The 26,786-nt window shown below is 42.6% G+C and overlaps 1 protein-coding gene across 1 annotated transcript in view; it reads right to left on the bottom strand.

Moving 5' to 3' along the window:
* Positions 1-26,786, bottom strand: part of ptpn23a (protein tyrosine phosphatase, non-receptor type 23, a) — a 115,643-nt gene that overhangs the window by 80,075 nt on the left and 8,782 nt on the right. Inside the window, exon 2 of the mRNA XM_067978769.1 lies at positions 793-867. Coding sequence (XP_067834870.1) covers positions 793-867 — 75 coding nt within the window. The remainder of the gene's footprint in view (positions 1-792; positions 868-26,786) is intronic.

Here is a 26,786-nt window from a genome sequence, read left to right as displayed (position 1 = left end):
TACAGTATTCAAAGAGGTACTGGATAATTTTTATACACACACACACACACCTAAAAAAGTAAAGAAACTGACATAACATTACAATGCATTTAAACGACACGCCCACTTCAAGAAATAGTGCTCCAATGATGACTCAGTGTCCTGCTGATCTGGAAAACAACCTGTTTGTATTGCACAATGGATCATGTAGCACTGCAGCTGAAATACCGTACAGGAGAGTTATTTCTATACTGTGAATCATGACTTTGTTCCTGGCAGTTCTGCTTCCCCCAGTGGTTGGGAAAGTACATACAGGGCCGTCAGTGTAATATCCACTTCACTGACTTAACAGGTGAGTTACCTCTGCCGTGGATACGTCCACTCCTATCAGCACAGCCTCTGAAGGTGCTTTGGGAAATCACCTCCTTTGGTGGGGCTCACACCTGCTGGAGGCAGCAATGCCACCTTGTTTACTGCATGGCAAAGGTGGCTGGCAGCATTATAAAGTGAATGAAAAATTGCATTAGATAGGAAATAATTTATTTTAATATAATCTAGTGTAGATTACTAACATAGATGAAAATATGATCCCCATCTCATTTTTTGCTGTATGTTACTTTGGCAAGAAGGCGGTTTGCATATTTCAGAGGTTTTACTGTCCAGCAATGATGTGGGTTAAACTAAAAGAAACAGTCATACCGGCAGGAGCATAGTGCACAGAGCAAACAGTTCAGAAAATACAAAGGGATTTAGTGCTGAAACAGCCAAAGGCAGCACTCAAACTTCAGCAGCAATCTGCTATAAGGCACCTACCTGCCGAAGCTGATCGAGTTTCTTCAGTTCCTCACTGTAGTTGTCAGGATTTTCACCGTAATGCTTCAAAATATACTGGAAAGTAGTGATAACATATGTTTAGAGGACTACAAAATAATCTTTCTTCCACTATTTCTTTGCCTCTTAATTACAAGTGTTAGCTGCGGCAGACAATTGAAATAAAGAGATTTCCCCCTCCCCACAGCCCCTGTATCCTAAATTTCAGAAGTGCACCTCTTTTCTCATTATACCTGATCAGAATTCCATTTCTTGCATGCATTACATAGCCTTCAGTTTTCCCTTAAACATAAATAGGATTTTGAAAGATTGAGCACCTCTGTTTTCTAGCACCATGGGACTGCCCTTGTATACTTCCTTTCCCATCTATTTGAACAAAGCTAAAGCATCTCCAGTGATGGTTTCTCTTCCCGTCCCCATATCACTTCCAAAGTACCCCAAGAATCTATCTTTGGCCTGACTTCTCCCTTATCTGCATTCTACCCTTCGCTATCATGTTTTGGAATTTTGTTTAACCATTTTTCTACAGAAAAGATGGGGGGGGGGGGGGTGCTGAAAGTTAAAACTCAACAGTTGAATGTATGACAAAGTTGATTTGCACAGGTTTAAAGAGGGACATGCTGCAGGCATTTACAGATTATGTAAAGAGAAAGAAAGAACTTGCATTCATATAGCATGTCTCACATCTTCAGGACATCCCAAAGCACTTCACAGCCAATAAAGTACTTTTTTTGAAGTGTGGTCACAGTTGTAATGTCGGGAAACATGGCAGCCAGTTTGCGCACAGCAAACAGCAATGAGATAAATGACCAGATAATCTGTTTTAGGTGCTGGCCTTTTTTCTTAGGAACTCCCCAAGTAAAACTCTCATTCTCTCTCTCTCTCTCTCTATACCTTTGAAACCTTGACTCATTACTGATCAAATTATTGGTCACTCCTCCTAATCTCTCCCTTCTAGTCATGTCACTCCTCCTAATCTCTCCCTTCTAGTCATGTCACGCTACACGTAACCCCACCAGCAAAAAGGGGGAAAAAAATTATATGTTTTTTAAAATTCTCTCTCTCTCTGCCATTTTGAGTTTCTTTCTGCCTGCCTGTGTAATAGACACAATGTATATCTAGTGTACTGGGACGTGCTGCTCTCCGTGACTGGCCTGTTTGAATAACAACGACACCTTTTGATTGGTGTGATGCTGTCCCAACATAGTATAAGATATGCGATTTGAGAACCTTTTCATTCATTCATCTGACGAAGGAGATAATCTCCGAAAGCTTGTGATTTTAAAATAAATTTGCTGGACTATAACCTGGTGTTGTAAGATTCCTTACATTTGTCCACCCCAGTCCATCACCGGCATTTCCACATCATCTCCCTTCTAGCTCAGCATTCATTTTTCTCACCCCCATTTGTGAAATGCCTTGGGATGTTTCTTACATTAAAGGCATCATATAACCACAAGCTGTTGATATGGAGTGGACCAGTGTGCTGATTTATCAGTGCACAGGCCATAAAACGTTAGGATCAAGTTTCCGTCCATGATCCACATCACACTGTGAAGGTCGGATCCAAGCTTTATCAGAATTCTAAAGGGTGGGGAAAGGCTTTTACTGTAATAGCTTCTATGAGGTTATAGCGCCACTGTTAAGTGCCTGTCTTGACTCATTGCTAGCTCTTTTGCCTCTATGCTATGCCGACAGGTAAACAAAGTTGAAAGACAAGTCAAGCTGGATACTCAACATATCCAACTACTGCAGAGCAGTAATCGACAAAGCACACAGAATGCTGAACTACACAGCCAAAACTGTAAAGCTGGGGGAAATCATGCTCAAACTGTAAAGTATACATACACAGAGGGTTGAGAGGTTGCAAAATGCATTGCTGGAGTTAGTGATTAAAGAGAAGACCATGTCAACATTAAACTACCTATCTGACCTATTATTGCTTTAGCCTTCTTTCATTTAATATGAAAACAGGATGGGCACATAGGGTTAAAAAGAAAAGAACTTGCATTTATTTCGTGTCTTTCATGACTTCAGGATGTCCCAAAGTGCTTTACAGCCAATGAAGTACTTTTTGAAGTGTAGTCACTATTGTAATTAAGAATCGCAGCAGCGGATTTGCACACAGCAAGATCCCACAAAGAGCAACGTGATAATGTAATGTAAAAAGTCAAAATTAAAGGCTCTTTATCTGCATGCATGGAGCATTCGTAACAAGATAGATGAATTAATTACACAGTCACATGGTAGCAAAATTAACAAGGTTGGGAACTAAATATTCCAGGGTACATGGAACCAGAGGCGAGAGACCCGAGAGCGGGGATATAAGGAGCAGCGACCCGAGGCCCGAGACCTGAGCGGCGGCGGACCTGAGCGGAACCAGAGGCGAGAGACCAGAGAGCGGGGATATAAGGAGCAGCGACCCGAGGCCCGAGACCTGAGCGGCGGCGGACCTGAGCGGATCAAAAACACAACAGAAAACCAAGGAGTGACGTCACAGGACAGCAGGTAAGTGATTGGTTGGTGAGTATTACTGTTTTTTTTTCTCTAATTTAGGGCATTGGTTTAAACTAAGAGCTGGGAAACTAAAAAGGGGGAGGTTAATTGGGGTAATTAAACAGTAAGTCAATTGATAATAAGAGGTATAAAAGGCGAGGCCCGAGAGCGGGAGAATCACCGAGACCAGAGACCGGAGCGGGATCGGATCGGAGGTATGAAAGGCGAGGCCCGAGAGCGGGAGAATCACCGAGACCAGAGACCGGAGCGGGATCGGATCGGATCGGATCGGAGGTATAAAAGGCGAGGCCCGAGAGCGGGAGAATCACCGAGACCAGAGACCGGAGCGGGATCGGATCGGATCGGAGGTATAAAAGGCGAGGCTCACTCTGAGACCGACACTCTGAGACCAGCGGCAGAGTTCGGAGTGACGTCACCAGTCAGAAAGTGACGCGGCACAGGGGAGGCAGCTGATTGGTGAGTAGGTTCAGGTGAGTATTTCTACCATTTTACTGTAAGTAAAGTAATAAGAAAGGGAAGGTCTGCAGGTTTTATAGCAGGTAGTGTTTTTTTTAGTGAACCTAGGTCCCTAGTATAGTTAACATTTTCTAATTTCAATGTAATTTAAAAGGGGTAACTAAGCTAAGGCAAGTCATGGCAGCAGACCTCGCACCCGTGATATTCCCCTCCTGCAAGATGTGGGAAGTCATGGACACTACCAGTGTCCCTGCCGACCATGTGTGCAGGAAGTGTGTCCACCTGCCGCTACTGACCGATCGTATCTCAGAGCTGGAGCTGCGGGTGGATTCACTGTGGGGCATCCGCGATGCAGAGAAACTCGTGGATAGCACGTTTAGCGAGTTGGTCACACCGCAGGTAAAGGGTGTACAGGCAGGAAGTGAATGGGTGACCACCAGGCAGAGTAAGAGGTGCAGGCAGGTAGTGCAGGGGTCCCCTGTGGCCATACCCCTCTCAAACAGGTATACCGTTTTGGATACTGTTGGGGGAGATGGCTCACCAGGGGAAGGTGACAGCGGCCAGGTTCATGGCACCGTGGCTGGCTCTGCTGCACAGGAGGGCAGGAAAAAGAGTGGCAGAGCTATAGCGATAGGGGACTCGATTGTAAGGGGAATAGACAGGCGTTTCTGCGGACGCAACAGAGACTCCAGGATGGTATGTTGCCTCCCTGGTGCAAGGGTCAGGGATGTCTCGGTGCGGCTGCAGGACATTCTGGAGGGGGAGGGTGAACAGCCAGTTGTCGTGGTGCATATAGGTACCAACGATATAGGTAAAAAACGGGATGAGGTCCTACAAGCTGAATTTAGGGAGTTAGGAGTTAAACTAAAAAGTAGGACCTCAAAGGTAGTAATCTCAGGATTGCTACCAGTGCCACAGGCGAGTCAGAGTAGGAATAACAGGATAGCTAGGATGAATACGTGGCTTGAGAGATGGTGCAAGAGGGAGGGATTCAAATTCCTGGGACATTGGAACCGGTTCTGGGGAGGTGGGACCAGTACAAATTGGACAGTCTGCAGCTGGGCAGGACTGGAACCAATGTCCTAGGGGGAGTGTTTGCTAGTGCTGTTGGGGAAGATTTAAACTAATGTGGCAGGGGGATGGGAACCGATGCAGGAAGTCAGTGGGAAGTAAAGTGGTGACAGAAACAAAAGGCAGTAAGGGAAAGTCTACAAAACATGACCGGACAGATGGTCTGAGAAAGCAGGGCAAAGACCAAGGGAAGTCTAGATTAAACTGCATTTATTTCAATGCAAGAAGTCTGATGGGCAAGGCAGATGAACTCAGGGCACGGATGGGTACATGGGACTGGGATGTTATAGCTATTACTGAAACATGGCTAAGGGAGGGGCAGGACTGGCAGCTCAATGTTCCAGGGTACAGATTCTACAGGAAAGATAGAGCAGGAGGTAAGAGAGGAAGGGGAGTTGCGTTCTTGATTAGGGAGAACATCACGGCAGTAGTGAGAGGTGATATATCAGAGGGTTCGCCCACTGAGTCTATATGGGTAGAACTGAAAAATAAGGGAGAGATCACTTTGATAGGATTGTACTACAGACCCCCAAATAGTCAACGGGAAATTGAGGAGCAAATATGTAAGGAGATTACAGACAGCTGCAAGAAAAATAGGGTGGTAATAGTAGGGGACTTTAACTTTCCCAACATTGACTGGGACAGCCATAGCATTAGGGGCTTGGATGGAGAGAAATTTGTTGAGTGTATTCAGGAGGAATTTCTCATTCAGTATGTGGATGGCCCGACTAGAGAGGGGGCAAAACATGACCTCCCTTGGGAAATAAGGAAGGGCAGGTGACAGAAGTGTTAGTGAGGGATCACTTTGGGACCAGTGATCATAATTCCATTAGTTTTAAGATAGCTATGGAGAAGGATAGGTCTGGCCCAAAAGTTAAAATTCTAAATTGGGGAAAGGCCAATTTTGATGGTATTAGACAGGAACTTTCAGAAGTTGATTGGGAGAGTCTGTTGGCAGGCAAAGGGACATCAGGTAAGTGGGAGGCTTTCAAAAGTGTGTTAACCAGGGTTCAGGGTAAGCACATTCCTTATAAAGTGAAGGGCAAGGCTGGTAGAAGTAGGGACCTTGGATGACTTGGGAGATTGTGGCCCTAGTCAAAAAGGAGGCATATGACATGCATAGGCAGCTGGGATCAAGTGGATCCCTTGAAGAGTATAGAGATTGCCGGAGTAGAGTTAAGAGAGAAATCAGGAGGGCAAAAAGGGGACATGAGATTGCTTTGGCAGATAAGGCAAAGGAGAATCCAAAGAGCTTCTACAAATACATAAAGGGCAAAAGAGTAACTAGGGAGAGAGTAGGGCCTCTTAAGGATCAACAAGGTCATCTATGTGCGGAACCACAAGAGATGGGCGAGATCCTAAATGAATATTTCACATCGGTATTTACGGTTGAGAAAGGCATGGATGTTAGGGAACTTGGGGAAATAAATAGTGATGTCTTGAGGAGTGTACATATTACAGAGAGGGAGGTGCTGGAAGTCTTAACGCGCATCAAGGTAGATAAATCTCCGGGACCTGATGAAATGTATCCCAGGACGTTATGGGAGGTTAGGGAGGAAATTAAGGGTCCCCTAGCAAAGATATTTGAATCATCCACCGCTACAGGTGAGGTGCCTGAAGATTGGAAGGTAGCAAATGTTGTGCCTTTGTTTAAGAAGGGCGGCAGGGAAAAGCCTGGGAACCACACACCGGTGAGCCTGACATCTGTAGTGGGTAAGTTGTTAGAGGGTATTCTGAGAGACAGGATCTACAGGCATTTGGAGAGGCAGGGACTGATTAGGAACAGTCAGCATGGTTTTGTGAGAGGAAAATCATGTCTCACGAATTTGATTGAGTTTTTTGAAGGGGTAACCAAGAAGATAGATGAGGGCTGTGCAGTAGACGTGGTCTACATGGACTTTAGCAAAGCTTTTGACAAGGTACCGCATGGTAGGTTGTTACATAAGGCTAAATCTCACGGGATCCAAGGTGAGGTAGCCAATTGGATACAAAATTGGATTGACGACAGAAGACAGAGGGTGGTTGTCGAGGGTTGTTTTTCAAACTGGAGGCCTGTGACCAGCGGTGTGCCTCAGGGATCGGTGCTGGGTCCGCTGTTATTTGTTATTTATATTAATGATTTGGATGGGAATTTAGGAGGCATGGTTAGCAAGTTTGCAGATGACACCAAGATTGGTGGCATCGTGGACAGTGAAGAAGGTTATCTAGGATTACAACGGGATCTTGATAAATTGGGCCAGTGGGCCTATGAATGGCAGATGGAGTTTAATTTAGATAAATGTGAGGTGATGCATTTTGGGAGATCGAATCGGGCCAGGATCTACTCCGTTAATGGTAGGGCGTTGGGGAGAGTTATAGAACAAAGAGATCTAGGAGTACAGGTTCATAGCTCCTTGAAAGTGGAGTCACAGGTGGATAGGGTGGTGAAGAAGGCATTCGGCATGCTTGGTTTCATTGGTCAGAACATTGAATACAGGAGTTGGGATGTCTTGTTGAAGTTGTACAAGACATTAGTTAGGCCACACTTGGAATACTGTGTACAGTTCTGGTCACCCTATTATAGAAAGGATATTATTGAACTAGAAAGAGAGCAGAAAAGATTTACTAGGATGCTACCGGGACTTGATGGTTTGACTTATAGGGAGAGGTTGGATAGACTGAGACTTTTTTCCCTGGAGAGTAGGAGGTTTCGGGGTGATCTTATAGAAGTCTATAAAATAATGAGGGGCATAAATAAGGTAGATAGTCAAAATCTTTTCCCAAAGGTAGGGGGGTCTATAATGAGGGGGCATAGATTTAAGGTGAGAGGGGAGAGGTACAAAAGGGTCCAGAGGGGCAATTTTTTCACTCAAAGGGTGGTGAGTGTCTGGAATGAGCTGCCAGAGGCAGTAGTAGAGGCGGGTACAATTTTGTCTTTTAAAAAGCATTTGGACAGTTACATGGGTAAGATGGGTATAGAGGGATATGGGCCAAGTGCAGGCAATTGGGACTAGCTTAGTGGTATAAACTGGGCGACATGGACATGTTGGGCCGAAGGGCCTGTTTCCATGTTGTAAACTTCTATGATTCTATGACATTTAGAAAAGACAGGCAGAATGGAAAAGGAGGAGGTGTAGCCCTAATAATAAAAGATGACATCTGGACAGTAGTGAGAAAGGATCTTGGCTCAGAGGATCAGGAAGTAGAATCAGTATGAGTGGAAATAAGAAATAACAAGGGGCAGAAAACACTGGTGGGAGTAGTTTATAGGTTCCCTAATAGTAGCTATACCACTGGACAGTGTATTAATCATGAAATTATAGGAGCTTGAAACAAAGGTAATGCAGTAATCATGGGGGATTTTAATCTGCATATGGACTGGGCAAATCAAATTGGCAATGGTAGTTTGGAAGACAAATTCATGGGATGTATTCAAGATGGTTTCCTAAAGCAATAAGTCATGGAACCAACCAGGGAACAGGCTATTTTAGATCTTGTATTGTGTAATGAGATAGGGTTAATTAGTAATCTCACAGTAAAAGAACCTCTGGGGAAGAGTGATCATATGATAGAATTTTACACTGAGTGTGAAAGCAACATACTTAAGTCAGAAACTAGAGACTTGAACTTAAATAAAGCCAATTACATAGGTATGAGGAGGAGAGTTGTCAAAGGTAGGATGGGAAACAAAATTAAAGGGTTTGACTGTTGAAAAGCAATGGCAAACATTTAAACAAATATTTCAACATTCTCAAATATACATTCCATTGAGAAATAAAAACTCCGCAGGAAGACTGATCCACCCGTGTCACAGTAGAAGACACAAAAAGCATACCGAAAATAATGGGGAACCAAGGGGTAAATGAGAACGAGGAATTTAAAACAATTAATATCACTAGAGAAAAAGTACTGGACAAACTAATGGGACTAAAAACCCTGGACTTGATAGCCTACATCTGAGGGTTCTAAAAGAGGTGGCTGCAGAGATAGTGGATGCATTGGTTATGATCTTCCAAAATGCTCTCGATTCTGGAACGGTCCCAGTGGATTGGAAGGTAGCAAATGTTACCCTGCTATTCAAGATGGGAGGGAGAGAAAATAGGGAACTGCAGGCCAGTTAGCCTGACATTGATCAACAGGAAAATGCTGGAATCCATTATTAAGGAAGTGGTCATGATGTGGAGATGCTGGTGATGGACTGGGTGGACAAATGTAAGGAGTCTTACAACACCAGGTTATAGTCCAACAGCTTTATTTGAAATCACAAGCTCTCGGAGCTTTCCTCCTTCGTCAGGTGACTAAGGAGGAAAGCTCCGCGAGCTTGTGATTTCAAATAAAGCTGTTGGACTATAACCTGGTGTTGTAAGACTCCTTACATAAGGAAGTGGTAGCAAGGCACTTAGAAAATCATAAAATAATTAGGCAGACTCAACATGGTTTTACGAAAGAGAAATCGTGTTTGACAAATTTATTAGACTTTAAGGAAGTAACTAGCAGGGTAGATAAAGGAGAACCAGTGGATGTAATATATTTGGATTTTCAAAAGGCATTTGATAAGGTGCCACATAAAAGGCTGCTACACAAGGTAAGGGCTGATGGGGTTGGGGGTAATATATTAGCATGGATAGAGGATTGGTTAACGGACAGAAAAGAGAGTAGGGATAAACGGGTCATTCTTAGGTTGGCAGGCTATAACTAGTGGAGTGCTGCAAGGATTGGTGCTTGGGCCACAGCTATTTACAATCTATATTAATGACTTAGATGAAGGGACCGAGTGTAATGTATCCAAGTTTGTGACAATAAAAAGCTAGGTGGGAAAGCAAGTGGTGAGGAGGACGTAAAGAGTCTGCAAAGGGATATAGACAGGTTAAGTGAGTGGGCAAGAAGGTGGCAGATGGAGCATTGGGACCGGTTCTGGGGGAGGTGGGACCTGTACAAGCCAGATGGGTTGCATCTCAACAGGGTCGGGACCAATATCCTTGCGGGGAGGTTTGCTAGTGTTGTTGGGGAGGGCTTAAATTAACTTGGCAGGGGGATGGGAACCTGAGAGGAGATTCAGAAGGGAGAGTAACAAAGCTGGAAGTGGAAGGCAGAAAAGTAGTAAGTGAAATTGGAAGGCAGTGGAAACAAATGCCAGCAGCAAGTACGGTCAAAATAGGAAAAAATGTTAAAAAGGCAAAATTAAAGGCACTTTATCTGAATGCACGCAGCATTCGCAACAAGATAGATGAATTGATGACACAAATAGAAGTAAATGGGTATGATCTAATTGCCATTACGGAGCCGTGGCTGCAGGGTGACCAAGGCTGGGAACTGAATATTCAAGGATGTTTGACATTTAGGAAGGACAGGCAAAAAGGAAAAGGAGGCACGGTAGCGCTGTTACTAAAGGATGAGATCAGTACAATAGTGAGGAAAGCTCTTAGCTCAGATCATCAAGATGTAGAATCAGTTTGGGTGGAGCTAAGAAACAGCAAGGGGCAGAAAACATTGGTGGGAATTGTTTATAGGCCAAACAGTAGTGTTAATGTAGGGCACGGTATAAAGCAGGAAATTAGAAGTGCACATATAACAAGGGTAATACGGTAATCATGGGGGACTTTAATCTACATATAGATTGGGCAAACCAAATCAGCACTAATACTGTGCAGGACAAATTCCTGGATTGTATACAAGATGGTTTTCTAGATCAGAATGTTGAGGAACCAAATAGGGAACAGGCTTTTTAAAATCTAATATTGTACAATGAGAAAAGGGTTAATTAATAATCTTGTTGTAAAGGAGCCCTTAGGGAAGAGTGACCATAATATGATATAATTCTTCATTAAGTTTGGAAGTGATGTAGTTCAATTCGAAACTAGGGTCTTAAATCTAAACAAAGGAAACTACGAAGCTTTGAGGCGCAAGTTGGCTGTGGTTGATTGGGGAACTACATTAAAAAGGTATGACAGTAAACAGGCAATGGCTAGCATTTAAAGAATTAATACATAATTTGCAACAAATATATATTCCTTTAAAGCACAAAAATCCAACAGGAAAAGTGGTCCAACCGTGGCTAACAAGAGAAATTAAAGACAGTATTAAATCAAAGTAAGAGGCATATAAAGTTGCCAGAAAAAGCAGTAAGCCTGAGGATTGGAAGCATTTTAGAATTCAGCAAAGGAGGACCAAGAAATTGATAAAGAAAGAGAAAATAGAATATATGAGAATAAACTAGTGAGAAACACAAAAACAGACTGGAAAAGCTTCTATAGGTATGTAAAAAGGAAAAGACTGGCGAAGGGAAATGTGGGTCCCTTATAAACAGAGACGGGAGAATTTATAATCGGGAATAAGGAAATGGCAGAGAAATTAAACAAATACTGTGTGTCTGTCTTTCACGGAAGACGACACAAAAAACCTCCCAGAAATACTAGAGAACCAAGGGTCTGGCAAGAATGAGGAACTGAAAGAAATTAGTATTAGTAAAAAATAGTACTAGAGAAATTAATGGGGCTGAAAGTCGATAAATCCCAAGGACCTGATTATCTACATCCCAGGGTTTTGAAAGAGATGTCTATAGAGATAGTGGATGCATTCGTTGTCATCTTCTAAAATTCTATAGATTCTGGAACGGTTCCTGCAGATTGGAGGGTAGCGAATGTAACCCCACTATTTAAGAAAGGAGAGAGAGAGAGAGAGAGAGAAAACAGGGAACTACAGACCTATTAGCCTGACATCGGTAGTAGGGAAAATGCTAGAATCTATTATAAAGGATGTGATAACAGGACACTTAGCAAATAATAGGATTTGGTAGAGTCAACATGGATTTATGAAAGGGAAATCATGTTTGACAAACCTATTGGAGTTCTTTGAGGATGTAACTAGTAGAATAGATAAGGGGGAAACCAGTGGATGTGGTGTATTTGGATTTTCAGAAGGCTTTCGACAAGGTGCCACATAAAAGATTATTGCTCAAGATAAAGAATCACAGGATTGGGGGTAATATTCTGGCATGGGTGGAGGATTGGTTATCTAACAGGAAGCAGAGAGTTGGGATAAATGGTACATTCTCGGACTGGCAACCAGTAGCCATGGTGTTCCACAGGGGTCGGTGCTGGGTCCCCAACTCTTTACAATCTATATTAACGATTTGGAGGAGGGGACCGAGTGTAACATATCAAAGTTTGCAGATGAAACAAAGATGGGAGGGAAAGTAGAGAGTGAGGAGGACATAAAAAACCTGCAGGGGGATATAGACAGGCTGGGTGAGTGGGCGGAGATTTGGCAGATGCAATACAATATTGGAAAATGTGAGGTTATGCACTTTGGCAGGAAACACCAGAGAGCAAGTTATTATCTTGATGGCAAGAGACTGGAAAGTACTGCAGTTCAAAGGGATCTGGGGGTCCTAGTGCAAGAAAATCAAAAAGTTAGTATGCAGGTGCAGCAGGTGATCAAGAAGGCCAATGGAATGTTGGCGTTTATTGCTAGGGGGATAGAATATAAAAGCAGGGAGGTATTGCTGCAGTTGTATAGGGTATTGGTGAGACCGCACCTGGAATACTGCATACAGTTTTGGTCTCCATACTTAAGAAAAGACATACTTGCTCTTGAGGCAGTACAAAGAAGGTTCACTTGGTTAATCCCGGGGATGAGGGGGCGGACATATGAGGAGAGGTTGAGTAGATTGGGACTCTACTCATTGGAGTTTTGAAGAATGAGGGGCGATCTTATTGAAACATATAAGATTGTGAAGGGGCTTGATCGGGTGGATGCGGTAAGGATGTTCCCAAGGATGGGTGAAACTAGAACTAGGCGGCATAATCTTAGAATAAGGGGCTGCTCTTTCAAAACTGAGATGAGGGGAAACTTCTTCACTCAGAGGGTGGTAGGTCTGTGGAATTTGCTGCACCAGGAAGCTACATCATTGAATAAATTCAAAGCAGAAATAGACAGTTTCCTAGAAGTAAAGGGAATTAGGGGTTACGGGGAGCAGGCAGGAAATTGGGCATGAATTTAGATTTGAGGTTAGGATCAGATCAGCCATGATCGTATTGAATGGCGGAGCAGGCTTGAAGGGCCGATTGGCCTACTCCTGCTCCTATTTCTTATGTTCTTATGTTCTTAAAGTTACAGCACATGGAATTGGGGGTAATATACTGGCATAGATAGAGAATTGGATAACAGACAGAAAACAGAGAGTAGGAATAAACAGGTCTTTATCAGGTTGGCAGACCGTGACTAGTGGGGTACCGCAAGGATCGGTGCTTGGGCCCTAGCTATTCACAATCTATATCAATGATTTGGATGAGGGGACCAAATGTAATTTTTCCAAGTTTGCTGATGACACAAAACTAGGTGGGAATGGAGTTGAGGAGGATGCAAAGAGACTTCAAGGGGATATAGACAGGCAAAGTGAGTGAGCAAGAACATGGCAGATGGAATATAATGTGGAAAAATATGAAGTTATCCACTTCGGTAGGAAACACAGAAATACAGAGTATTATTCAAATGGAAAGACTGGGAAATGTTGATGTTCAATGGGACCTGGGTGTCCTTGTACATGAGTCACTGAAGGCTAACATGCAGGTGCAGCAAGCAAATAGGAAGGCAAATGGTATGTTGGCCTTTATTACAAGAGGATTTAAGAGCAGGAGTAAAAATGTCCTACTGCAATTATATAGGGCCTTGGTGAGACCGCATCTGGAGTACTGTGTATAATTTTGGTCTCCTTACCGAAGGATATACTTGCCATAGAGGGAGTCTGGTGAACCTTGCAACGAAGGTTCACCAGACTGATGCCTGGGATGGCAGGATTGTGTTATGAGGAGAGATTGAGTAGACTGGGCCTATATTCTCTAGAGTTTAGAAGAATTTTTAAATTATTTGTTCATGAGATGTGGGCATCACTGGCAAGGCCAGCATTTATTGCCCATTCCTAATTGCCCTTGAGAAGGTGGTGGTGAGCCGCCTTCTTGAACCGCTGCAATCCATGTGGTGAAGGTTCTCCCACTGTGCGGTTAGGTAGGGAGTTCCAGGATTTTGACCCAGCGACGATGAAGGAACTGCGATATATTTCCAAGTTGGGATGGTGTGTGACTTGGAGGGGGACTTGCAGGTGGTATTGTTCCCATGTGCCTGCTGCCCTTGTCCTTCTAGGTGGTAGGGGTCGTGGGTTTGGGAGATGCTCTCAAAAGAAGCCTTGGTGAGTTGGCTGCAGTACATCCTGTGGATGGTACACATTGCAGCCACAGTGCGCCAGTGGTGAAGGGAGTGAATGTTTAGGGTGGTGGATGGGGTGCCAATCAAACGGGCTGCTTTGTCCTGGATGGTGTCGAGCTTCTTGAGTGTCGTTGGTCCTGCACTCATCCAAGCAAGTGGAGAGTATTTCATCACACTCCTGACTTGTGCCTTGTAGATGGTGGAAAGGCTTTGGGGAGTCACTTGCCGAGTCACTTGCCGCAAAATACCCAGCCTCTGACCTGCTCTTGTAACCACAGTATTTATGTGGCTGGTCCAGTTAAGTTTCTGATCAATGGTGACCCCCAGGATGTTGATGGTGGGGGAGTCGGCGATGGTAATGCCATTGAATGTCATGGGGAGGTGGTTAGACTCTCTTGTTGGAGATGGTCATTACCTGGCACGGATGTTACTTGCCACTTATCAGCCCAAGCCTGGATGTTGTCCAGGTCTTGCTGCATGCGGGCACAGACTGCTTCATTATCTGAGGGGTTGCGAATGGAATTTGAGAGAGATGATCTCACTGAAACATACAAAATTCTTACAGGGCTCGACAGGGTAGATGTTTCCCCTGGCTGGGGAGTCTAGAACCAGGGGTCACAGTCTCAGAATAAGGGGTAGGCCATTTAGCACTGAGATGAGGAGATATTTCTTCATTCAGAGGATGGTGAATCTTTGGAATTCTCTACCCCAGAGGGCTGTGGAGGCTCAATCATTGAATACATTCAAAACAGAGATCGATAGATTTCTAGATATTAAAGGCATCAAGGGATATAGGGATAGTGCAGGAAAATGGTGTTGAGTTAGAAGATCAGCCATGACCTTGTTGAATGGCGGAGCAGGCTCGAGGGGCTGGATGGCCTACTCCTGCGCCTATTTCTTATGTTCTTATGTGGGGAGATGTGAGGTCATTCACTTTGGTAGGGAATAGAAAAACAGAATATTTTTTAAATGGTGAGAAACTATTAAATGTTGGTGTTCAGAGAGACTTGAGTGTCCTCGTACAAGAAATACAAAAAGTTAGTATGCAGGTACAGCAAGCAATTTGGAAGGCGAAGGCATGTTGGCCTTTTTGCAAGGGGGTTGGAGTACAAGAATAAGGATGTCTTACTACAGTTGTACAGGGCATTAGTGAGACCTCAACTGCAGTGCTGCGTACAGTTTTGATCTCCTTACCCAAGGAAGGATATACTTGCCTTCGAGGTGGTGCAATGAAGGTTCATTAGATTAATTCCTAGGATGAGAGGGTTGTCCTATGAAGAAAGGTTGAGTAGAATGGGCCTATACTCTGGAGTTTAGAAGAATGAGAGAGAATCTCATTGAAACATAAGATTAAGAGGGGGCTTGACAGGGTAGATGCTGAGAGATTGTTTCCCTTGGCTGGAGAGTCTAGAACTAAAGGGCATAATCGCAGGATACGGGGTCGGCCATTTAAGACAGAGATGAGAAATTTCTTCTCGCAGAGGGTTGTGAATCTTTGGAATTCTCTACCCCAAAGGGCTGTGGATGCTGAGTCATTGAATATATTCAAGGCTGAGATGGATAGATTTTTGGACTCTAGGGGAAATCAAGGGATATGGACATCAGGCAGGAAAGTGGAGTGGAGGTTCAAGATCAGCCATGATCTGATTGAATGGCAGAGCATGCTCGAGGGGCTGTATGGCCTACTCCTTGCTCCTATTTCTTATGACCAGATAACCTATTTTTTTTTTAAAGTGATGTTGGTTGAGGGATAAATATTGGCCAGGACACTGGGGAGAACTCCTCTGCTCTTCTTCAAAATAGTGCCATGAGATCTTTTACATCCACCTGAGAGGACATACGGGGCCTCGGTTTAAGGTCTCATCCAAAAGATGGTACCTCCAACAGTGTAGCAGTCCGTCAGAACTGGGACTACGGCTATGTAAAGGATAAACACCAACACGGACTGGTTGAACTGAATAACCTGTTTCCATGCAATTCCATGTAACGCTGTTCACCAAATAACAAAGGACATGTTCAAACCCATCAAAATTACTTCAAACAAACAAAGACCAGGAACATATGTTCAACTAATAAGTTGCAAATTTTGAACTGATGTCAGGAAGTTTTTCATACAAAAAGTGATCAACACATGAAAGGGAGGCAAAAATACTGGAAATGTTTAAGAAACATGATGAGGAGGGTCAGGTAATGTCACTGTAGTCTTTCTAAATGGATGAATTAAAAGAGGCTGAATGAACTTCCTAATTTGCATTTCTTGTGATTTTAACCTCACTGCCCATGGGTTCTTGGAATGTGAACTCTGTTCTGTTTATATTGCAGGGCAGATTTTACAGCACCATAGAATCATACAGCACAGAAGGAGGCCATTCGGCCCATTGCGCCTGTGCTGGCTCTTTGAATGAGCTATCCACAGTCCCACTCCCCTGCTCTTTCCCCATAGCCCTGCACATTTTTTCTTTTCAAGTATATAGTTCAAGTGTATATTTCAAAGTTTATTTTGAAGTAATTTTGAAGGGTTTGAATATGTGTTATTTGGTGAACACCGTTACATGGAATGTACATGTTCTGTTCAACCAGTCCATGTCGGTGTTTATCCTCCACGCAGCCGTAGTCCCAGTACTGAGGGGGTGCTGCACTGTTGGAAGTGCCATCTTTCGCCTAGACCTTAAATCGAGGCGCTGTCTGCCCCCTCAGGTGGATGTAAAAGATCCCAAGGCACTATTTTGAAGAAGAGGAGTTCTCCCCTTTTGAAGGTTACTACTGAATCTGCTTCCATCACCTTTTCTGGCAGTGCATTGCAGAATATAACTCACTGCATAAATTTTTTCCCCCCATCTCCTCTGGTTCTTTTGCCAATTATCTTAAATCTGTGTCCACCCTCCTGCCAGTGGAAACAGTTTCTCCTTATTTACTCTATCAAAACCCTTCATAATTTTGAACACCTCTTAAATCTCCCCTTAACCTTCTCTACTCTGAGAACAATCCTAGCACTCTAGTCTCTTCACATAGCAGGGATGAGAAGCTTCTGCTATCATTTTACCATTGGAACATAAAGTTCCTTTAAAATTGTATGTAGAAGCCAGCGCAATTAGGCTTTCCAGACAGATTCAGCCCAATAGCAGTCAGAAAGGATGAAATGTTTATATTTTCCTTGGGATGGCAGTACCATCTTGTTTGTCACACTGCTGCTGAAGTCAGGGCTGTCATTGGCAGGCAGCACTGAAACCAGAGGTACAACTAGTTCTTTACAGCATTTTACAAGCTCAAAATGTTAGAAGTTGTTAAGTGGGCCATATTTAAAAGCTTGATTGTAGATAGTTGATTTGATTTAGTGACATCTCTGAAGAATGAACAGGTTTGCTGGGCCTTTCCTAAAAATTCTAAAACTTACCATGTGAGTGACTATATCGACAATGTTTGCAGACAGAAACAAAAATACAGTACTGCAACATGGCAAGTGAGACCATTTTACAACTTACTGAGCTTGTCAGTTCCACTGCTCTCTCCACTGTCCACACATACATTCCTATCAAAGTTTCCCCTTAGGCTTTCAGTAACTTTGGTTACGGAACTTTTATTGAATATTTAAGTCATTACATAGTTAAAAAATTCTACTTTTTAAATCTGCCTTTGAGGTGTAAACAATCCACAAGCTGTTCAGCTACAAGACCACACCTATCTCAGTCACACAAGGAGGCTAGTCAGTGACTGGCCAGTTCATTTTAAAGATACTTTTATGTGGCAAAGGGCAGCCGAGCACACACGTGTTGTTCTCCCACCATCGGCTGCACTGGGAATATATAGAAGCATGATTTACTTTGTTCTGGTGGCAACAGAGACCTACATTTTCATGAGTCTTGTAAACTCTTGACACATTCACCAACTTTAAGTCTCCTTGGCATCTGATGAGCAACAGGGCCAGTTAGGAATGTAAACAAGGAAGAGCAGTTTCAGGAGTCTGGCATTGTGCCACTCTCCCAAAATCAAAACTGTAATGCAAGAACTTGTCATACTGGTAGTTTTTGACACTCTGACCGTGGTTAAAAGGGCCCACAGTAATCTGCTCCAACTGCTAATGGTGCTCTACACTGCTTCTGCTGGCTGGCTTCTTTGTTCACTGTCTCCCAAGAAGGCATGACCAAGATTGGCAGATACACCAGACAACCATAACTAACTGGAGCTTCAATATTCTGCATTGCTTCACCTCATATCCTTATGAAGCAAGGTTACCTACACCAATTGCCTATTCTAATGTGAATCTAGCGTGGCAACAATGAACGTGAAGGAAACCCAAGGCTGTATTTTTAAAATTTTTGCCACACACTAACAGTTACAATCTGAAATTGAATGGAAAAAGTGCACGAATACTGGAAAGCTGGAAGTAAAATGCTAGGAATACCCCCAGCAGGCCAGCCAGCATCTGAAAGAAAACAATAATGATTTCAGCTTTACTCAATATATTATCTTGTTTTTTTCCTCTTTCAGGTGCTGAAATGACTAGCACTGTATTTCTAGAATTTTGTGTTTTTATTAGTTACTGGTCTGTTTGAGTCAGCAGATCTCAGCCAATGCAATTGGCCTCCTGTGTCTCCAACTATTCTTGTAGATATTAAACAGAGGACTGCTCAATGTGAAAGTGGTGTTGGGGTCAAAGATCAGCCATGATCTTGTTGAATGGCGGAGCAGGTTCGAGGGGCCATGTGGCCTAATCCTAGTTCTTAATCTAACCAACACTTTTATACGCATGGATAATCTGCGTGCAATTGGGCTATTTTCAGTTTATTTTAACCTGGAAGTAATGGTAATTGTGCCACATGACCTTGGGACAAGTTAAGCCACTAGCATTTCTAGCTGAGCCACATAAAACTAACAGCCAACAGTCAAATACAGAACGTCATCCAATCAGTGACATCAGGAAACGTTTAACCCACTCGTTCTAGACCTGCAGATTGTTCCTTCCTGTATCCCACTGCTTTCCACCAGTAATTCTAAATGTCAACTCAACTTTAGAAGCATTTGCAACTAACAGCAAAATATGCAGCTTGTGACTATGTGATCAGGAAATCAAACAAAAATTCATATTTCAGTAACCAAGCATGCTACATATTTGGGTGTGTGCGTGTGCGACAGATATATGCAGGCTTTTTTGTATTCAAATAGACTATAAATATTAAGTACTGTGACTTAAACCTGCATTAAAATATCACATAAAAGGCGGCCTACTAGCTACAACTCCATACATCTGGGCTTTTGCCAAGGTGGGGGGCTTGTTTTCTCAATCTCAACAGAGTGACTTTTGAAGATAAAGGAAAGAAAGTGAAAATTAATAAAAGCAGGAACCTCTCCGTACAACATTCCAAACTGATTGCCTATTGGGATCGATCAAAGCGGCAGAATTAACCATATTTTGGAGATGTCCGCAGGCTGGATATTCTCACCCTAAAACAAGCTGAACACACCAGGGCAGGGGAAGGAAGATGCAAAAAACAACAATATTGCATTGCAGATTCCTTATGAGCTGAATCCCAAAAGAGCATAAGAAACAAAACAATTTAGTACAACAGTTTGCGCACTGTTGTGGAATACTGCACTCTTTGTAATAAACTTATTGAAATTATCGGGTGCACTGGTAGACCATTTTGATGTATGTTAAGAGGATTTGAAATTTTACAGAAGTACTAGCGCAGAGATGACACAACCAAGGTGGATTAAAGGAATGTAACTTCATGTAACTGAAATGCATTTGTCATTTCCAAATTTTAGAAAGCACTTTTAAGTGCATCACTGTATAACAGCACACATGCAGTTGTGCTAAATAACTAATCTAATCGGGTCAGTGCACTTAAAAGAGCTCCTCAGAATACTAAGTGTTTATACAGAGGGGAGCTCTGGATTTAGAGATGGCCAAATTCTTACAAAGAGAAGTTGTCAGAATATGCTGATTAGCAAAAAATGAATTTCAACGTGGAGAAATGTAACTACTGCTTACTGCGATGCCGGTTGAGTTCAAATCACCAGAGGTCGTACTGAAGCAGTACAGTGCTCTGATCAAGCCACACTTAGAATAAGGAACTGAGTTCTGATCAACATGGCAAAGGATCATAAAGGCAATGCAAAATGCAGCAACAAGGCTGGTTCCTAGCGTTATGAGGAATGAGCTATAAGAAACTAGATAAGCTAGGGTCCTTCAGTCTCAAAAGGAGGAGACTCAGAGGGCACGGTAAAATTATACGGGATAGAGAAGTCAACACAGAACAATGCTTTCAGATATGCCAAGGCAGCAGGAGAAAAGAGCAAAGGATCAGGCCTCTAAATAATAAATTCAGGACAGATGCCAGAAGGTTATTTCTTTATACAGAAGCTGATCATGTTGGAATGGGTTGCTCAGAAGGTAGTTGAGACATGAAACTGGGCTCATTTAAGAAACAGCCAGCTGCTGTGTGTATGGTTGGTATTCAAGAACCTGTGAACACTGATCAGGAGAAAAAAAAATAGAAACTGGGTAGATAGGGATAAAAAATATAGTTGAAGAGAAGGGTTTCAAGAAGCATTTAGGAAGCGGGGTGCGGGGGGGGGAAGGTGGCAAATTGCAAGGATCTAGGGAAGGAGTTCTAGAGGACAGGAATGTGGTAGCTGAAAGAGCAGGGGAAAACAAAACACCGAAGCAGAGGCATGTGCTGGGACATAAGGATATCACCAATATAGCCTGCCAACATTCAAACATCTTTGGGCTCACATGAATAACAATTTGTGCAAGGTACCAGAGTGCAACTGTATCCCAGCATCAGTAAGCACCTTCAGGACAAAAAAAGGTTAGGAAAGAAAGAAATTCTTAGGATCATAGGATTGGAAAAGGCTAATCCATCTGGCTGGTCCCAAAAGCCTTCAGATCACCAATTCCATCAAATGTTTATCCAATTCTCTCATACTTTTCCACACTACCTGCTTCCAATGAATCCATGAGCAATCAGAAGGCTGTGGGTTCAAGCCGCACTATAGGAATTGAAAAGGTAATCTAGGGCTACATTGTCAAATAAGACGTGAAACTGAGACACTCTGTTCAGGGACATAAATGGTCCTGTGGCACTATTCAGAGCTCTCCCGATGATCTTGCTAACATTTATCTCATTTACTGTTTGCGGGAGATCTTGATGTTCTGCATCTGCCTATATAACAGTGACTACTTTTTTTTAAAAATAACTCATTGGTTGTGAAGTGCTTTGGAACATCCTGAGGACATGAAAAGTACAAGTTCTTTATCTTAAATATGTTAAACATATCAATATCTTGAATACGTGAATAATATCTCCGAGCCTTCTCTTCACCACAGTAAATAACCATGGCTGTTCAACGTTTCTTTGTATCTCAGAAGACTTGAGCTAGATATCAGTTTGCTAGCCCTTGTCTGCACTGACTCCAACATTAGAGCGGAGTATGGCAAACAGAATTGTACACTGTACTCCAAATGTGGCTGTACTAGTGACACCATCCTTAATCACAGATTTTTTTTTTACAGACTTAATGTTTAGTAATTCATAATTTATAGATGTCAGCCTGCTTTAGTTGTTAGCAATCTCACCTCTAGATCAGTGGATTGTAGGTTTGAGTTCCACAGCAGAACTTGAACTCTTAATCTAGACTGACACTCCAGTATGGCACCGAGGGAGTACTACTTTATCAGAGGGGCCGCCCTTTAAACTGAGGTGTCTGCATGTTCCGGCAATTCAGGTGTATGTTTAAGATTCCATATCACCATTAAGAGAGCAAGGAATTCTCCTGGGGATCTAGCCAACTCCTCAATAACATCAAAAACCTGATTCATTGGTTATTCGTCTCAGTACTGCTTGTGGGACATTGCTGGTGCAGAATAGCGCGTCCTTGCCCACAGAACATTGCACTTCAAAAGTAATTCATTGTGTGAAGCAGTCTGAGTTCTAAATATACAAATATCTTTATATAAAATCTTACATTTAGCACTCATCCATTACACTTCAGATGACAAAAGTATAAAAAGGGCAATCATTTTCCATTGTTTATTTCCAACCTAGGCCAGAAATTTTCAAGCATGTCAATCTGCACTTCCAGAAACAGCAATTAAAGTCTACCCGTCTATACGATTTACAGCAATTGCACTGTGTGGCCTTAGAAAGGGACAGGACATATTAAACACATTTAGCAGCAGAATATATTGTATGTGACATAACACTCCTTTCATTATAGAGTAACTTCCAACTTGCCGTGAGTAACACCAAGGAGATCCATAAATATCATGTTGTCAGTAACTGTTGAAAATTTGTTTAAGAAAATTCAATCAAAAATAAGTAATCACGCAACAATGACATATAGCACACTGACAGCGAGTGAGAAGATTTTTTTAAAATAGGTACACCTTTCAGCAATTTTAAGGCAATCATATTTCAAGACTCTGATGGCAGTTATAAATCATTCAAATTTTGTTCTTGTAATTTACATAATCTGAATTTGATTAGATAATCATGTAATCAACCCCCACACCTTAGTTATCCTAGGTGCTTGCATGTTTAATTAAGTTCCTAGGTTGATTAGTGCCCAATCATAATCAAGACTTGTTGCTAGGACAGTATAAAAGTAAAAGAACAAAAGCAAAATACTGCAGATGCTGGAAACTTGAAATAAGAAACAGAAAATATTGGAAACAATCAGGTCAGGCAACATCTGTGGAGAGAGAAACAAGAGTTAGTGTGTGCTAATGAAAAGTCATCAATCTGAAACGTTAACTGTTTCTCTCTCCACAGATGCTGCCTGACCTGCTGAGTTTTTTCCAGCGTGGTTTGCTTTTATTAAAATTAATAGACCCTTTACATTATAGTTCTGCTGACACCAGCTTCAATCTCTGTGCCAGTATACTGTTTGTCTGCTCATAGGCAGAAAAATAGGAACATAGGAACAGGAGTAGGCCATTCAGCCCCTCGTGCCTGCTCCGCCATTTGATAAGATCATGGCTGATCTGTGATCTAACTCCATATACCTGCCTTTGGCCCATATCCCTTAATACCTTTGGTTGCCAAAAAGCTATCTATCTCACATTTAAATTTAGCAATTGAGCTAGTATCAATTGCCATTTGTGGAAGAGAGCTCCAAACTTCTACCACCCTTTGTGTGTAGAAATGTTTTCCAATCTCGCTCCTGAAAGGTCTGGCTCTAATTTTTAGACTGTGCCCCCTACTCCTAAAATCCCCAACCAGCGGAAATAGTTTCTCTCTATCCACCCTATCTGTTCCCCTTAATATCTTATAAACTTCGATCAGATCACCCCTTAATTCGAAACTCTAAAGAATACAACCCCAATTTGTGTAATCTCTCCTCGTAACTTAACTCTTGAAGTCCGGTATCATTCTAGTAAACCTACGCTGCACTCCCTCCAAGGCCAATATGTCCTTCCGAAGGTGCGGTGCCCAGAACTGCTCACAGTACTCCAGGTGCGGTCTAACCAGGGTTTTGTATAGCTGCAGCATAACTTCTGCCCCCTTGTACTCTAGTCCTCGAGATATAAAAGCCAACATTCCATTTGCCTTATTGATTATTTTCTGCACCTGTTCATGACACTTCAATGATCCATGTACCTGAACCCCTAAGTCCCTTTGGACATCCACTGTTTTTGACTTTTTATCATTTAGAAAGTACCCTGTTCTTTCCTTTTTTGATCCAAAGTGGATGACCTCACATTTGTCTGCTTTGAATACCATTTGCCACAGTTTTGCCCATTCACCTAATCTATCAATATTCCTTTGTAATTTTATGTTTTCATCTACACTGCTTACAATGTCACCAATCTTTGTGTAATCGGCAAACTTAGATATGAGACTTTCTATGCCTTCATCTAAGTCGTTAATAAATAGTGAATAATTGAGGCCCCAAGACAGATCCCTGCGGGACTCCATTAGTCACATCCTGCCAATGTCAGTACCTACCCATTATCCCTACTCTCTGTCGCCTTTCGCTCAGCCAATTTCCTAACCAAGTCCATACTATTCCCTCGATTCCATGGGCTTTGATCTTAGCTAACAGTCTCTTATGCGGGACCTTATCAAATGCCTTCTGGAAGTCCATATAAATAACATCCATTGACATTCCCCTGTCCACTACTTTAGTCACCTCTTCAAAAAATTCAATCAGATTTGTCAGGCACGACCTGCCTTTCACAAATCCATGCTGGCTCTCTCTGATTAACTGAAAATTCGAAGTGTTCAGTCACCCTATCCTTAATTATAGACTCCAGCATTTTCCCCACAACAGATGTTAGGCTAACTGGTCTATAATTCCTCGGTTTCCCTCTCTCTCCTTTCTTAAAAAGCGGAGTGATGTGCAATTTTCCAATCTAGAGGGACAGTTCCGGAATCTAGAGAACTTTGAAAGATTATAGTTAGGGCATCCGCAATGTGCTCACCTACTTCCTTTAAAACCCTGGGATGGAAACCATCGGGTCCTGGGGATTTGTCACTCTTTAGTGCTGTTATTTTCTTCATTACTGTTGCTTTACTTATGTTAATTTTATCGAGTCCCTGTCCCCGATTCAATATTAGTTTTCTTGGGATTTCCGGCATGCTATCCTCTTTTTCTACTGTAAATACTGACGCAAAGTAATTGTTCAACATTTCTGCCATTTCCCCATTGTCAATAACAATATCCCCACTTTCAGTTTTTAAGGGGCCAACACTGCTCCTGACCACCCTCTTTTTCCTAATATAACTATAAAAGTTCTTCGTATTGGTTTTGATATCCCTTGCGAGTTTCTTTTCATACTCTCTTTTTGTTGCTTACTATCTGTTTTGTGACCCTTTGTTGATCTTTGTATCTTTCCCATTCGCCAGGATCTGTGCCATTTGGCATTCAGCCTACCCGTACACACCAACCACCAAATATGGTCCACTGCCAGTTAAGAAAGTCGCAATGCAGTGGATTCCAGTGCATTTGGAACTCCAAAATACCCCTTTGACTTTAATGCTTTGTAATATAAAATGGTGTAAACCACCCTATACAAGAGGATTGGAAAACTTCAGCCATGGAGCACGAGAGACTCAAGCTCATACTCAAATTAAAAGTACTGTCTGCAAGAAGCAGACCCTCTTAGCAACAAACTGTCCTGTGCATTTGTAGAAACAGAACAAAAAATAAGAACGTAGTGCACTCCCTTCATAAGCAGCGTACTCAACTGCATTTCTACATCTTCGAGAGCTGCCCCAGCATATAACAGGGCATACACCACAGCATCCATGGTACTCAAATCCATCATATCAGTTAAGTTTTCAAAGTGGCCACAGGAGCCGAAGTACTGACAGCAGCATCCATTAGTTTGCAGCAAGCAATGCCAAATAGTGTTGGTTATCATTTTGTCCTGTCCATGGGTGGACTGCCATAGCAACAGGCCAGCAATCCAATTTTAATTGCTGCCCCAGTGCAAGAGGCTTCACAATATAAACATTCACTTAGACTGTACTGTCCAAGCAGTAGCCCAGGAACAGAGTTCCAAAACTACTCGTTTGCATCTTTGGGAATCAATCAGTCCCAGTGTAGAGGATCTGCCAGTCCACTTAAATGGAGGCTTTTTGATACTGTCTGCTCCAGGCGTCATTTTCTTTTTTACATTGAATCTACAGCACAGAAAGAGGCCACGTGGGCCAACTGGTCTAGGCCAGTGTTTATACTCCACACGAGCCTCCTCCCACTCGAATTACGTCTTCCCAATCTGCCCCCGTATCACACTATTCTCTTCTCATCAACGCTAGCTGTTCAACCACACCACGTGGCAGTGAATTCCACATTCTCACCACCCTGTGTAAAGAAATTCCTCCTAAATTCTTTATTTGATCAGTTAGTGGCTCTCTTGTATTTATGCCCCTTGTTCTGGAGTCACCCATAAGTGGAAACAGTTTTCCTACATCCAACCTATCCATTATAATTTTAAAAATCTGCATCAGGTCTCTTCTTCGAGGATATAACGTATAGGGTGGATAAAGGGGAACCAGTGGACATAGTGTATTTAGACTTCCAGAAGGCATTCGACAAGGTGCCACATAAAAGATTATTACTTAAGATAAAAAATCACGGGATTGGGGGTAATATTCTGGCATGGGTGGAGGATTGGTTATCAAACAGGAAGCAGAGAGTTGGGATAAATGGTTCATTTTCGGACTGGCAACCAGTAACCAGTGGTGTTCCACAGGGGTCGGTGCTGGGTCCCCAACTCTTTACAATCTATATTAACGATTTGGAGGAGGGGACCGAGTGCAACATATCAAAATTTGCAGATGATACAAAGATGGGAGGGAAAGTAGAGAGTGAGGAGGACATAAAAAACCTGCAAGGGGATATAGACAGGCTGGGTGAGTGGGCGGAGATTTGGCAGATGCAATATAATATTGGAAAATGTGAGGTTATGCACTTTGGCAGGAAAAATCAGAGAGCAAGTTATTTTCTTAATGGCGAGAGACTGGAAAGTACTGCAGTACAAAGGGATCTGGGGGTCCTAGTGCAAGAAAATCAAAAAGTTGGTATGCAGGTGCAGCAGGTGATCAAGAAAGCCAACGGAATGTTGGCTTTTATTGCTAGGGGGATAGAATATAAAAACAAGGAGGTATTGCTGCAGTTATATAAGGTATTGGTGAGACCGCACCTGGAATACTGCATACAGTTTTGGTCTCCATACTTAAGAAAAGACATACTTGCTCTCGAGGCAGTACAAAGAAGGTTCACTCGGTTAATCCCGG

Source organism: Heptranchias perlo, chromosome 3 (genome assembly GCF_035084215.1).
Source record: "Heptranchias perlo isolate sHepPer1 chromosome 3, sHepPer1.hap1, whole genome shotgun sequence".
In the NCBI taxonomy this organism is placed as follows: domain Eukaryota; kingdom Metazoa; phylum Chordata; class Chondrichthyes; order Hexanchiformes; family Hexanchidae; genus Heptranchias; species Heptranchias perlo.
The sequence above is the reverse complement of the archived record's forward strand: the minus strand, read 5'-3'. Positions and strand labels throughout refer to the sequence as shown.